Here is a 15,456-nt window from a genome sequence, read left to right as displayed (position 1 = left end):
CGTTACTGTGCGAAATGTTTGTTGGCACATATCAGTGGAACGCCTTTTGCAGCTAGACTACACGAAACTTTGTAGTTGCTTTTTACGCTCAAGCTCAGAAATGTTTGCGCGGTAGATCGCTTCGCAGTTACTGAGCGAAATGTCTCGTTTTCGGACGCAACTGATCAGCTGCCAACGGGTAATCAATGCTACTTATGTACGAAAAGTACTGTAAACCGTGATAGACATTTCTTTCCAACTGCCATAAGTCGATACTTTCTTGTCTAGGCCGAGTGCCCTAGTTAGATCATCAGACATTTAAGAGGTGCTGAATCACCTTGAACGCACATGCCTGGGTCGCACAGGTCCTTTGTTGTCGGTGAAAAACGTCGCCCCCGCCGAGCCCTCTAAGGCCCGCACTGGATCGTCGTCGTGGCTGCAGCTGATGATGGTGCTGTGGAAGAACATCTACCTGAAGCGCATCTGCCGCCACTACACCACGACGCTGCTCGAGATCGTGCTCATGGTGGTGCTGCTGCTGGGGATCCAGGAGGACTCTGTGGTCCGCGAGCCGTTCATTCGAAAAGGGGACACCATATTTATGCCCATCCGCTCGAACACATTCTGGAACTCGCAGCCCGACATGGCCCGTATCCAACAGGTGTGCCCCCTTTATGAGTACGATGAGGACAGCGGGATTTTATGCTTTCAGCCTCTAGCGCAGTTGACGTAGCACAAAAGTAGTGCGAATTAGGTGGCGCTGGAGATATTTTCAGGCGGATGTGGGGGACGGAGGAGCTTTACTGAGCATGCGCCGTTGCGAGGACAGTGAATGAACAGTGGATGCACTCACAACCCAAGATAGATTTTCCCAGAGCAGATGCCCTGAACGATGGAGTGTACGACTCCATTTGGTTCAAAAGGACTCCCTAATTTTTGTCCGTAGTAGGAGTTAACCTTTTGGGGACCGAAAGATTGACAATTCACTGCGCGTTCGCCGATTACCTGCAAAACTTACTTGCAAACACGTCAAGCCTCTAATGGCCGAAAGCTCATTTTTTTTTCCTTTGCCGACCAAGTACAGTAGGACGAATGTAGTGGCGTGTAAGCACGACTGGCCAAAATACTCCCATTAACTTTCTTGCAATACAACTGCTTGGCAAGCAAGCTGTTCTCGAGACCGAAAATTCGCAGCCGATTTCTCATGTGTTTTTTTTTTGTGAGTAGCCTCTGATTGGACCATAAAACGCTTCGCTATAGCACTTGCTGGGTGATGCAGGCTCGAGCTGTCCTTAAGTGCGAGGCGCTTTTCTATAGTTCGAATGGGCATATATCATGATCAAGCAAACCACCAAACATGCGCCGTAGTTTTGAGGCAGCATACAATTAAATAAGTGCGCTCGATACATTCCTTTAAGCAATTCGTTTTTATTATAAGGAGTGCTTATACCATCTGAAATTCACAATGTATTTTTTTATTGTGTGACGTACCACAATGAATTTAGCCTCACTGAACCGCGATTGGTAGTTACTACTGAGCTGTAGACTGGAGTTAGATGTCAACAGCACGTTTTCAGTAGCCCTTCACAGCTCTATAATTGATATATTCCTTTGAGGGTGTATTACCTTCGAGGAACCTTTTTCAATCAATTAAAAATTAAACTTTTTGACAAAAATTTCGCAGCTGGTGCCTTTCGCCCACTCTTTCTCTTGTCTACAGTCTTTCATATATAAAGACTTTGGTAAACTATAGCGCTTTTTCGGCGTCATTCAACGCCTCTGATATCACAATTGGCATCGCTCTGCCACAGGTGTACTTTGCACCCGTCGCCAACAAGTACCTCGGCTGGCTGACACGCACCGCCATGAAAGAGCTGAGCGTGCCAAAGGTTACCGGGCTGGCGTCGAAAAAAGACCTTGTGGCTGCCATGCTGAAGCAGAACAAGACGCCCGTGAGTACCGTGGGGCTGGCTTACACGAACGTGGCTCCGAAAGACACCACCACCGTACCTATCAGCTTGCGAGTCACGTTCTTCGGTGGACGCTTGCCTTTCGACGTGAAGGTAGGCGAACGTCACTTCGCTTTTCCATTGTGGCTCTTATGAATCTGTTTAGATGTGTTTAAGAAAGGGAGCAGTGAGATTGATAAGCCTGCTGAGAAACCACTGACGCTTGTGGAAGCTCGAACACCTTATTTGCTACGGGCCTATTCGCTTATTAGTACCAAGTTAGCTGCTCAATTTGATGACGTAAAGCGAGTATGTGTCCCAATGCACACACTGGAACATGATCTTCAAGGTGTTGGATGCGCTCGCTTTTAGCGTGGTCTTTTTAGGGTAATATGATAAACACGAAACTTATCATCAACTGAATCGATCTCTGTACAACATCTTCCTTTTTTCCTGCAGTTTTTCTTGATTCCTTAGGGTTTTTCCTGCATCGCGACAGATGCAAGGCTAAGCTCACCACTTTTATCGCGTGTTATTTTTGCTATAGCTCCTGTACTCGCAGCGGATTCTGTCCCAGCCGGCGGGACCTGCAGCGGAAGAGCGCTTTCCAGAGATGAACACCCTGCTTCCAATCATGGGGGCATTGCAGCAGTTGCACCTAGAGAGGCAGGCGGGCCTGTTCAACTACACGCAGCGGTTGGAACCCGCGCTCATGCGGCGGTTCCCTTATCCGTCCTACATTGAACACCGGGACACAAAAAACTATGCTCTGGTGCTTACCCGCTTCTGCATCGGCATGCTCATTCCGTTTGCTGTCTTCGTCGCCAGGCTTAGCGAAGAGAAATCCACAGGTAGGTACAGAATGTTTGTTTCTTGGTCGGTTTTCCACGCTGAGTTAAGACGAGCGCAAAAGCCTAACTCACGAAATAAAGGACAGCCGCTCCTGATTCGTGTGAAAGGGAGGAAAACAAAGAAACAGCGGGTGCAAAGGAAAGGACACTGCAACTCAAAGCTTAGCGAGTTTTCTATTGTAGCGTTCAATTATATTTTCTTACAGAAATGATTCAGGCTTTACATTAGTTCTGCAGTCTCTGCGGCAAACTACCCAAATACACAGCCTTCTTCGTTTAGCGAGCCATACCATCAATACCGTAGTAACTCGCATATCTTCCTGTATGACGCATAGAACGGCACCCCCTCTTCGGGAACTGAAAAAGAGAAAAGGGAACGAAAGTTGTAAACTGAATTAGTCGAGCAACTGAAAGTCTGAGCCGCGAGCCTGCCATTAAGGAGACCGGCAGAACACACCACATTCCGGAAATCTGGTTGCGTCGTTAGAAACACATCAGTTGGTAGCCGCTCCTCTGCTTTCCCCAGAATCTGACGCTCCGTTTGGTGACATCTAAATTGCTTTGTGTCACTAAAATTGTCGCTTATCTGCGCTTAAGTTGATGGCTCACTTAAATGTTGCGCAGAACTGTCGACAACATTCTGACGGCCTCACTAGCCACGGAGCTGAGCAACTTTCATCAGCTCCGTTTTTTATTTTATGCTGCATCAAAACCCGACATACGATGACGTAAATATGCCATGGGTAAAAGTTCATCAAGGGGGTTTTAGCAGTGATGCAACGTGTTTACCTTAGTGTAGGTATTACTTGAAAGTCCAAGGCGCACCTCTTTTATAAAAGAAGCGGCGTGATTAGCGTTTCTCCAGTAACGCTGGCAGCAACTTCCGCCCTTTGTGAAGACTAGACTGCGGCAGGAGCTTGGGACGTTCCGCAGTAACGTTGTTCGGCCTTCCTTTCCTGGATCTGGAGAAGCGTTTGGCCCTCGCCTTGGACGTGATTCGCGTATTGGTCGACCCCTCGGTTCGGAAACCGCGGTTCTGTAAAAAAAAAAAAAAAAAAAAAAAAAAAACAGGTTGACCTAGACCTGAGTTACTACAACGGGCTCTATAAAAAATATATGGAGCCCCCATTATGATTTGGGCCTCCATTCAGCCTTGCCATTACGATGTAGCGAAAACAAGATGAATTTTTACAAACCACTCTTCTGCAGGTATGAAGGAGTTGCTTCGGATTGTTGGCGTGGACGACTGGGTGTACTGGCTCAGCCACTACATCAGCGGCTTCTTCATGCACCTCATCATCGTGACCCTCATGATGCTCTTCCTGTGCGTCAAGAGGAATGAAGAAGGCCGGGCTTTCATCCAATTCAGCGACCCTCTACTCCTGTTCTGCATCCTGATGTGTTTCTGCAGCTCTTGTCTCTGGCACGCCACGCTCCTGTCCATGTTCTTCCAGAGCCGTAAGTTAGAAGCTCAACAAGTAACATGTTTCAGCTGTAGAACTTGGTGTGACTTCAACATAATTGCTATCGTTTAATTCGGAGATGCCGCAAACTGGCGAAAGGAGGCGGTCATGGTACACCTACTCTAGAGTCTCTCAGTGGAACATTTTAGAGTATTACATTCGTTTTCCATGCGCCACCGTGCCTGGAAGAAATATGGCCGCCATATCACAGTGTTGCCAGAACACCGAGCGTGAAACTTCGAAGGTTTTTTCATGGAGTGACGGCTCTCCAAAGCCTCCCAGTCCTTCTCTAAGTGCTGCATGCTTGCGCAAGTCATTCTTTCGAGTTTTTTTCTGAGTATTCGTTCATGATAACACTAGAGGTGCATCTGCTAGCTGCGCAGATTGTTTTGCAATTTATAATACGTCGCTACGAACACAGAAACATACGGCAGCGAAGATATAATTTCCTTGCTGGGAGCGAGAGGCAGCGGCTGCCATCTCTTCCTGATCCGTTGGCGGGGAGGGTGGATTGCGGCACTCTGAAAATATTTCCAGCGACTCTAACCAAGCGCGGTTCATTGCTACTGAATATGTTACTTCATCTCCCATAGCCTGAGTAGCTTTGGGACGTTAAACCCCAATAAGCCAAACCAATATTTTACTGGTGGGTGCTATCATCATCATCATCAGCCTCTTTCCGCCCTCTATCTATCCCACATCTCTCCAATTAACCCGTTCCTGTTCCAGCTACGGCCAACCTGTCCTTGCAAACTTCCTAATCTCATCCGCCTACCCAACTTTCTGTCACTCCATGCTACCCTTCCCTTCTTTCCAAATCCGGTCTGTGACCCTCAGCGAACATCGGTTATCTTGCCTCCGCATTACATGCCCTGCCCAAGCCCATTTCTTCCTCTTAATTTCGACTAGGATGTCATTAACCTATCTTTGATCCCTCACCCCCTATGTCCTCTTTCTGTATCTTAATGTTACCCCATTCTTTTTTCTTGGCGTTGTCCTTAACTTACACTCTTTTTAACAGCCTGCAAGTTTTTGAACCATAGTTATATACCGGTAAGATAGAGCGGTTATATACTTTTCCCTTCAGATGTATTTGATGGGTGTATTTGGAGCAAATTTACCAGTAGGTAACAATTGCGTCATGGTCCCTTTGTCGATGCTTGTGGATTCTGCGTTGTCTAGGGCGTTGGCGACAAATCGTTTGTGAGCACTCCATAACTCTGAGAACATAGCAAACAATCAACTTTATTAGACATATCAGGACAGACTTGCGGATTTTCATGGTGCAGCCATTCACGGCCAGCACTGTACTGTATTCGAGATCAATAAAACAAGCATTGCTGTCAAAATTCTTGGGGTGTTTATTGCATGTTATGATTACCTTTTGTCAGCAAGGAAACTAACAACGCAGTAGGAAAGGATAAACAGAGGATGGGCATAATGTACGTAGGCGAAACCTAACTGCCGACTATCCATGTATGCAACAACTACAGGAACGAAAAGAAGATACTCAACTTCGTGTCACCAAACCGCATCTTCAATACTGTTCTTTCTTTTATTTTTTATTCCTACAGTACGCGCACCGTCATTAGGGCAATGTAACGGCGACACAAAACTTTATAAAACAATTCCACCGTGCTGCAGCAAACCACATCTGCTCGTAATGCACCCTGTCGCTAATTGTAGATGGAATGCATGTTTTGCCGCCGCGGTGGCTTAGTGGCTATGGTGCTCGGCTGCTGGCCCGAAAGACGCTGGTTCGATCCCGGCCGCGGCGGCTGAATTTCTTTGGAGGAGAAATTCGAGGCCCGTGTACTGTGCGATGTCAGTGCACGTTAAAGAACCCCGGGTGGTCGAAATTTCCGGAACCCTCCACTACGGCGTCTCTCATAGCCTTAGTCGCTTTGGGACGTTAAACCCCATAAAACCAAACCAAACCGAATGCATGTTTTAACAAATATGTGTGGCAGTAGTGTCGGCCTTCAGTTCATGATCATTCGAGCTGAAATTTAATACGCTTCCTGTAAGTAATTTGAGGCAGTTGTACATATTTGTTTTTGACGAAATCCTGAGAGCAATTTGTTTGACTTTTCTGACGTTCATTGAATGGGTACCGATGAAGTTCTCTTTTTACATTGGCAGGGGTGAGAAATGTGTCGATCTTAATGTAACAAATCGTGCAGTGACAGATCTGCGTGGAATATGGCGTGGAGTAAAATATTTTCGTAAGTATACGCACACACATCTGCATGCAATTGCGAACGCTTAGTAAGTACTGCCATTGTTTGATGACGATGCAAAAAGGATATGAAAAAATGCACACAAAACTATGGTTGCAAATTGTCAAGAGAAAATGTAGCAACTCCGAATGACAATGCTTCATCTGGGAAGTGTCACTCCTGTCACGCAGCGCACTCCGCGGTAGCCGGCGCCATGCTCTATTGGACGTTCAGCTGCCTCATGCCCTTCCTGGTGCTGGAGAACGCGGGCGGCCAGGGCTACCACTTCATCAAGCGGTGGCACAAGCTGGCCACATCAGTGTTTCCTGGCATGAGCTTGCACTGGAGCTTCCGCGTACTTGAGCGCTTCGAAAAGTTTGGTGAGAACCGCTTGCTTCAGCATGGCACGCTGCGAACATCATTTTGTTGTACGTTGCACCCATGCCCTGCAGCCAAAAAATTGGGCAGACACTTACTACTGCTTACGTGGGAGAATGCTAAAGTATTAAAGTGCGAAGTTGTGCTCCCTTGCAGAATTACTACGAGTCATCACCATGACTACGAGGTATGACTTCATTTCATTTCATTTCATTTATTTCTCCCTTAAAGGCCCGAAGGCATTACATAAGGGGGGGCGTACATACAGGTTGGAGGGTAGTGGCAGAGAACACAAAAAAAAAGAAAGGGGGAAAAATACACGGGGTACAAAAAGAGTACAATAATATACAAACTAAAAGCAAGAAATAAACATACAAAAAGAAAACAAGGAACAGTTGGCACTTCGGTGTCGCAGTATGGATATGTTTATGAGAAGTGATTAGCCAGTTTCTCGCGGAAAAGGCGGCGATCGGAGCATGTTATTATGTTGTCGGGAAGGCCATTCCAGAGCACTATGGCGTCGGGAAAAAATGAACTGCTCATTGCGGAGGTGCGGGTTTTAATGCGTGCGATTGGGTTACTGTGGTTTAGGCGGGATGACGTACGTGGGGGTGGCTGCAGCAACAAATGTCTTGGTGAGCGATAAAAGAAAGAGTGAAAGAGCCATAGACGGGAAATAACACGGCGAGTTGCTAGTGTTTGAAGGCCGAGGGATCGTTTTAGTAATGTTACGCTGGTATTTCTTGAGTACTGCGATGTAATGAAACGGGCGGCGCGATTTTGAATGGCTTCAAGGTCTGAGATGAGATACGATTGTGATGGATGCCAGACAGATGACGCGTACTCCAATTTAGGACGTACGAATGTTATATATGCCAACTTTTTTACTTCAGGTGATGCAGATTTTAGATTGCGCCGGAGAAAACCAAGTGTGCGTGATGCTTTGGAACAGATGGTCTGAATGTGTGTTGTCCATGACAGCGATGATGTGATGTGTACTCCTAGGTATTTATAAGATGATGTTCTGGTGACGGCGACCGATTTTATGTTGTAAGTGCTATCAATAACTGTGTTTTTGCGGGAGAATGATATGGATTGGCATTTATTTAGATTAAGAGGCATGTGCCGTTTGTCACACCACGCTGAGATAGTGGTTAGATCCTGTTGAAGAGCGGCAATGGCACTAGCGCCGTGGATGGGGCTGTAAATTACGCAGTCATCTGCGAATAAACGTAGCGTAGATTTTATGTTGATCGGTAGGTCATTGATGTAGATGAGGAATAAAAGAGGTGATAAGCCTGCACCTTGAGGTACGCCGGATGTTACGTCGGTAAAAGCTGAGCGACAGTTGTTAACACAGGTGAACTGCTTACGTCCTTTAAGGAAGTGCTCTAGCCAGGAGAGCAAAGTTTGTGGAATGCCGAGCGATGACAACTTAAAAAGAAGAAGATTATGGGAAACACGATCAAATGCTTTTGAAAAGTCGAGAAAGATAGCGTCAATCTGGACAAGGTTATCTAAGTATTGTAGAATGTCGTGGGTGAATTCGGCGAGCTGGGTCTCACATGACAGCTGCTTGCGGAAGCCGTGTTGATTCGGATAGAAAAAGTTCATTGATTCTAGGTGGGTCATAAGACTGGAAAAAATAATGTGCTCAAGTAGTTTAGACGGTATACTAGTGAGGGAAATGGGACGATAGTTGTTAGGGCACGTGCGGTCATCCGCTTTAAATATGGGTGTAATTTGAGCTTTTTTCCAATCGTCGGGGACAACCCCGGTATCTAAGGATTGCGCAAAAATTAGATGCAGTACCTGGCTAGACAATGAAATGGTATTTTTTAGTAGCTTACTGTTAATTTGATCGCAGCCGGCAGATGTAGATATTTTCAGTGAGGCAATAAGCTTTGATACACCATCAGGGTTAATTTCGATTTTAGGCATTTCTGAGAGTGAGATTTCTGGAATGTGCTCATTAGCAGTAACGTTAGCAGCGGAAAAAACTGACGTAAAGTAATTGTTGAGCGCGGTCGCACAGTCATCGCTTTTGATTGGTTCTCCATCAGCATCTAGGAGTTGTACATGGCGATCTTGGGGTTTATTAGATAGCATGCGCCAGAATTTGTTGGGGTTAGAGTGAAGGATTGATAGTAAATCTTGAGAGTAAAATTTATCTTTAGCACTTGTCAGTTCTGTGGTATACTGTTGGGCGCACAAGCGATATTTTTCCCATGCTAAGTGACTATTTTGATTGTTTGCTGTTCGATACAGGCGCTTCTTTTTGCCAAGGAGAGACTTCAGGCGTTTGTTAAACCATGGATTCTTGGTATCTGATTTAATAAGTAGTGTTGGAACGTACTTACTTTCCAAATGTAGTAGGGTGTCTTTGTACAAATTCCAGTTTGAGTTAGGTGTGCGATTTAGATAAGTGCAACGAAAGTTGTCGAAAAATTTTGCAAGATCATTGTTCATAGCATCAAAATCAGCCCTTTTGTAGTCTTTTATCAGTTTGCTGGTTGGTGATTTCTTTTTTAAAGGTAGTGTCATGGAGATGTGAACAAGCTTGTGGTCGCTTAATCCAGGAAGGACAGTAATAGATTTTACGTCGTCCGGGTGACTTGTGAGCAAAAGATCAAGGATGTTGTCTCCTCTCGTTGGACTTGTTATCACTTGCTGAAGGTTAAAGTCAAGGGTTAGTTCTAGAAAAAGTTTCTGTTCGTTTGCAGGTGTCGAACTTAGTGTCGAGAGCAATGACCAGTTAATTTGTGGGTAATTGAAATCACCAAACAGAAATATGGGTGCCTTAGGATACTCATTCCTAATAATCGTTAATTCATGGCGTAGGGAATCGGGGAATGATACGTGACTGTCTGGAGGTCTATAGCAGACACCGAACACTAGCTTTTCGGAGGCGTTGTGAAGGCATACCCAGATCATTTCTAGGTTATTATCATGCCGGATAAGCGAGGACTGCAGAGTGTTACGAACGGCTATTAGAACTCCTCCCCCTTTTCGGTTAGTGCGATCTTTGCGGTATGTGGTGAAATGGAAGTCTGAAGGGAACAATTCGTGGTCTTCTATCTCTGGGTGCAGCCAAGTTTCTGTGAGTATGACCATATCGGCGTCTGTGACTTCAATGAAACTGTGAACCTGATGGCGTTTAGGTAGAACACTCCGTATATTAGTAAAAGCGATGTTGATGAGTGCGGGTGAATGACGATTGCTTGGCGGAATCTGTTCATGCAGTTCAGTAGAGTGTCACTTGACTTGCTCTGAGGCCTGCTGTGTATTGTCCTGTGCTCCATTTATCTTTGCCGCGGGCTTGGTGTTCGTATCTGTTTCTGTTATGGTATCAGAGGCATGATCGTAGGTGTAACATTTCTCGCCAACGATAAGTTTATCGTATCGAAGTTTAAAGCTACACCCTCGGGGCTTAATGAATTGAACTAATTTGGAGCGAGCGAGTCGAGTGGCGAATTCGAAGTCTTCTCGGATAACGTAAGGCGTTTCTTTCAATTTACGGCCACATGCAAGCACGCTTTCTTTTCCCTTGTAGTGATTCATTTTAACTATTATTGGCCGTTTTTTTTTCGTTGAGAATTGACCAATGCGGTGGGCGCGTTCTATTGCGCTTGGTTCTAGATTCAAATCTAGTTTTTCTTTGCACAGCGCAATAACTTTTTCCTCCGATTCAGTCCACGATTCTTTGTCGCTATCATCTAAGCCGAAAAAGAGCAGGTTGTTTCGGCGCATTCTGTTCTTCGCGTCTATGTTGGCGGCCTTTAGTTCAGCGATGTCCTGCCTAATCTGGCTAGTCTCTACCTGTTTTGATGGTGATACTGTTTTACGCTCGTCTAATTCGAGCACTGCTACTCGGTTTGAAAGTGCAGTTAGTTGTGTTTCATGGCTGATTTGGGTTGTTTTCAATTGATCAAGGTCGGCACGCATGGCTGCATGGTGTTCTTCTAGCCGCTTGAGAGCATCTAAAACATCGGAAAGGTTGGTTGGTCCGGGGCCAGGATTAAGTTCAACATCTCCCGAAAGCAGCAGCATTAGCTCAGATAGCAAATCAAAGGCAAGTATGTCACATAACACACGCAGCGCAGTGCGCCATTTCAAGTCGTAGGGGCACGACACCGCGAAAAGACAACGATCACTACTACGAGTCTCCTTAGAATTGTCTAGGTAACTAACCTGGAAGGCCAATACCGGGGTGAACATCGTGCAACAGTCGGTGTCGTGCCCCGCCGAGCTGACGTTGTGCCGCAGATTAAATACTGTTGCCTCTGGCCATGTGATTGATGACGTAGTCGATGGCGGTGGTTTCCAGGCGAAGGCGTCGAGCGGCGCCAAATATGGGCGGTCAGGTCCGGTTGTAGAAACTTTATACGCCTTACATTACGTTGCTTATGCTGTGCTGAGTCATGCTACTTATAAAGTACTGAGTCATGGATTGTTCCAGAATGATTCAGTCGTGGCTTTGTGTCATTACTACGTCTTGTAAAAACTCTATGACCTTACATTACTTTCAATTTAAATGCTGAGTCATTCGTATCACTTTGCTAAAGTACAGTGCTGAGCCATGCCACATTACTTGACTACGCGTCATAAAGTGGGTGATGTTAGATTGTAGAATATTTGAGTCATGACTATGATGATCCATCATCACTACGCATACTTTGTACAAACTTATACACTTAAAGTACGTCACCTCTAAAATGCTGATCAAAAGATACGTTGCAGAATGACTTAGTCATGAGTCATGACTACTACTAAGAGTCGTGGTTATGCTTACTTTGTAAAAAATTCTCTACACATTATGTTTCTTGTAAAGTGCAGTAATGATATGTTGCACAATGACTATGAGTCAGTCATATAATGACTGTGCCTAGTAGTCATATTCATCACTCTTTACTATGACTACGATGACTACGCATGCTTTTAAACACGCTTCAAACCTTACATTTTGTTCCTTGCTAAGTATTGTTGAATAGCATCATGATATGTTATAGTAAGATTGTGAGTTATGACTACGACTACTTGTCATGACTTTCATAGGTCAAAGTAGGTTACTTTCCATTATTCATGATTGTACATGCTCGCTTATGTGTGTTGCGACATCGTACAAGCGTTATAAGCTCACTTTCGGACTCGCAGGGGAGTTCGGTGCCAACTGGGCCAACTTTTATGACCGCGCTGCTACGCCGGACAACGTGACCCTGGCTGAGATCGTGTTCATTGGCGTGATGTGCGACTGCTTCATCGCCATACTGGTGTGGTACCTCGACAACGTAATGCCCACCGGACCGGGGATCGCCAAGCCATTACTGTTCCCATTCAAGGTGCACATCCTAAACGCCATTAAGAAGCACATTCTCCAAAATGTGTTCATTTTAACCAATGGGACTTTGTTGACGAAGAGGACTGTCTATAAATTTATCGATTAACAGCTGCAACCGAGAGGCAGGTGAGCAGGGGAGAGTAGGAAGTTTGCCGGGATAAGTCGGCCGCAACTCGTACTAGGCGAGGTTAATCTAGAGACATGGAGGGGGCTTGTTTCCTGAGTGGTTCGTAGTTTGAATGGTGATGGTGATAATGATGAGCTGCTCAAATGGATGTGCTAATTAAGGGAGGCCCATGTAGCAGTACTGCATTGGAGCAAGCTTGGAGCCCAATAATTAGAGGATCGAAAAGGGCCCAATGCGCGAATTCGATTTACTGCCAGTGGTTTTTAAATTCAAGGCCATTGTAAACCACAATCTCAAAAGAGAATATGTTGGTAAAGAAGTTGGAGCTTCTTAGATACCCCCAAGACAACATAAAGGAGAGAACGAGGTAAGCTCAGCAAAGCGCAAGTTACAAATGTCGGCTCCTCTCCACCGCCGGCGGCGAAATTGTTGAACACATAAACAAAAATGTTCGATAAAGCGTCCACTGTAAATGTATCCGCCAGTGGCGGTTATCTGATGAGGCATTCCTTTGCGAGGCTCTACAATTTTTTTCCGCTTTGCGACAGGCGTTTCAATCTAGGATTTCCATCTTCTCATCCGTGAGGGCAGTTGAACATCCATGACGTATGCACCGTGTTTTGCTGGTTTCCTTCTACATACCTCTGATATTTCATTCGCGCTCGCAAGAGTGATTGCTTCATAAAACTTTGGAACACCCTTCTTTCATCTTTAACAATTATTCGTGAAAAGGTTCCAGTGCTGTTACCGACATGCTTGTTTTATGTTCTGGTATTCCTTCATTAGCGCATCTTGCACTAAGGTCGATGTTGGCCTTTCCTCAATAAAGTGTAATCTTATACGCAACTCTGATTTCTGGAGATAGACCGAAACTTGTGCGTAATGTTGCATGCCCTTGCGTGGCTTTTGGCACCTTTTCTTGTTTGCCTCGTCTCATTGCACATCCGTTTCAGCTTTATCGGGGCGAACATCACGACTCTTACTTCATGGTTCCTTGCAACCTTTTTTAGTCCGTACGACACGCACTGTTTCATCTTCATTGTTTTGTCTTATAAATTCCTAGGCAGCGCACAAACTTCTCTACCAATCCAATATTACACCAGCCAGCTCTAGTAGAAGCATTGCTGAACAACAGACAACTCATCTCTTGAAACATCGCAGATGAGCTACTGGGTGCCTAGTATCACAATAATCCCGCCGCCGGTACTCAGCCCGGAAGAGGTGGAGAACTTTGAGGCGGATCCGAAGGACGAAGCGGTCGGAATTGACGTGTTCCACGCCACCAAAGTAAGTCCACTTTGCTCTGCCGGCTTACAAAGGGCAGTAAATTAAATGCCGTGTCGGCTTTAAACCTACCTGTTTAACACGCCGCTTCTTCATTTCCTTGCACGACAGCGTTCCTTAATCTAAGCGTACTAATGCGAATGAGGCAGGCCCAGCAAGTTGCGAAACATTATTCGCATATTTTGTTAGCACGTTATATCAGCACTATTTTTTTTCGGCAGCGTGTCATGCGGCGTTTTGTCCTTCACGCCGGGCAATCCAGCTGCCAGTATACTGATAATTTGAGCGGTTAACTTCGAAACCATCCTCAAAATTTGCATGACGGTCTAACACTGCATATCTGCGCCATAGTGCCGTCGAAAGCACACCAGCTTGCTTTATCTCGCAGATGCGCATGCAGTACAATACAGTACAATATAGTATATTGCAATATGCCGCCGTAGTGGCTGAGTGATTATGGTGTTTGCTCTGCTGTTCCCGAAAGACGTGCGTTCGAATCCGGCCGCGGCGGTCGCATTTCGATGGAGGCGAAATGCTAGAGGCCCATCTACTGTGCGATGTCCGTGGACGTTAAATAGCCCCAGGAGGTCACAATTTAGCGAAGATCTCGAATACGGCGTCCTCAATAGCCTGAGTCAGTATGCGAGGTTAAAACACATAAAACATGTTGCACGACATATACATGACTTTGCTTTGAGCCGAGCGAAGCTTTAATGGCCGGCCCGGCGTTCGCGTTGAAGTTCGGCACTAGGGTCAGCGAAGATAAAATACCATTCCTACGTAGGAAGTAGTACTCATTGAAGTAGTACCACTTCAATTCAAGTAATATTGGCTCTACCGCTCCTTTATCCCCTCCGCGATGCATGTTCAGGGGTGCTCAGTATTTAATTCATCACGGGGATTATGTGCAGGACTACGACGGCGTGCTGGCCGTCCAAGACGTGAGCATGCGGATCTTCGAAAACCAGATCACCGTGCTTCTCGGCCACAACGGAGCCGGCAAGACTACGCTGCTTAACATGGTCACCGGTGAGCCCAAAACGTGTGGTCTAGCTGACTAGAGAGTCATCGCTGTACCGCGCTTGCGATGCCTGTCTCGTTTTCCTTAGTACCAATGCGCCCACGACAAAGAAAATAGAATTCCACAAAGTTGTGAAGTATTAGCAGTGTGCTTTGAGATTTTTTTTGCAAGATGAACGAATGAACCCACAAAATTAAAATCAATTCACAAAAAGTCCAGAAGGCTTTATTTTTCTTTTTGGTGAGACTTTGACCCTCGCCGATTTATTTTTTCTTCAGCCAGCAATCTTTCAGAATTAACTGTTTTCTGTTCTCTAGGCCCTGCGAAAACCTCAGAGCATTATATATATATAGGCTTATGGTCCACCTGTAATTCAAGGGCATTTTAGTGTCATAACGTACACAAATACTATTCTTGCTCAGTGGCACTCTTAGCATAGAGTGAAGAACAGACGAACCAATTTAAGTACATGGTCTCGTAGGCGTGTAGCTGTGTCATCAAGAACATACCTGTAGTTGATTGGGGTTGATTGGAATTGGTTGCATAAAATATGCATACGACTATTATGATAAGGCCACGATAGATACTGGGAGTAAAGATCAGGTTCTTCTTCTTCTTCTTCTTTGCACCACAGGTGCACCGCCAGAGACGGTTGGTAACTCGAACTGAAGCTCTTCGCACCAGGGGTGCCACGTCAGAGACGCTCTTGTGATCAGTTGACACGCAGGGATAAAAAAGGCAATAACTGAGGTTTATGTACAGATATTTACAACGTACAGAAGTTTAGACACTCGAGACAAATTAAACGGCAAAAGACAAACAACAAAAAGGGCGGAACTGGCTAATA

General features: G+C 45.5%; 1 protein-coding gene across 1 annotated transcript in view; it reads left to right on the top strand.

Annotated features, from left to right (window-relative positions):
• Nucleotides 1-15,456, top strand: part of LOC149343400 (phospholipid-transporting ATPase ABCA3-like) — a 110,074-nt gene that overhangs the window by 25,210 nt on the left and 69,408 nt on the right. The window contains exons 2-9 of the mRNA XM_089546956.1: nt 345-640; nt 1,791-2,042; nt 2,476-2,779; nt 3,989-4,237; nt 6,653-6,841; nt 11,994-12,178; nt 13,466-13,591; nt 14,500-14,617. Of these exons, the coding sequence (XP_089403082.1) occupies nt 345-640; nt 1,791-2,042; nt 2,476-2,779; nt 3,989-4,237; nt 6,653-6,841; nt 11,994-12,178; nt 13,466-13,591; nt 14,500-14,617 (1,719 nt within the window). The remainder of the gene's footprint in view (nt 1-344; nt 641-1,790; nt 2,043-2,475; nt 2,780-3,988; nt 4,238-6,652; nt 6,842-11,993; nt 12,179-13,465; nt 13,592-14,499; nt 14,618-15,456) is intronic.

The sequence above is a fragment of the Amblyomma mixtum genome, chromosome 5, assembly GCF_055824585.1.
Source record: "Amblyomma mixtum isolate Tamu chromosome 5, ASM5582458v1, whole genome shotgun sequence".
Classification (NCBI taxonomy): Eukaryota; Metazoa; Arthropoda; class Arachnida; order Ixodida; family Ixodidae; genus Amblyomma; species Amblyomma mixtum.
Note: the sequence above shows the minus strand (reverse complement) of the source record. Positions and strands in the feature narration are given on the sequence as shown.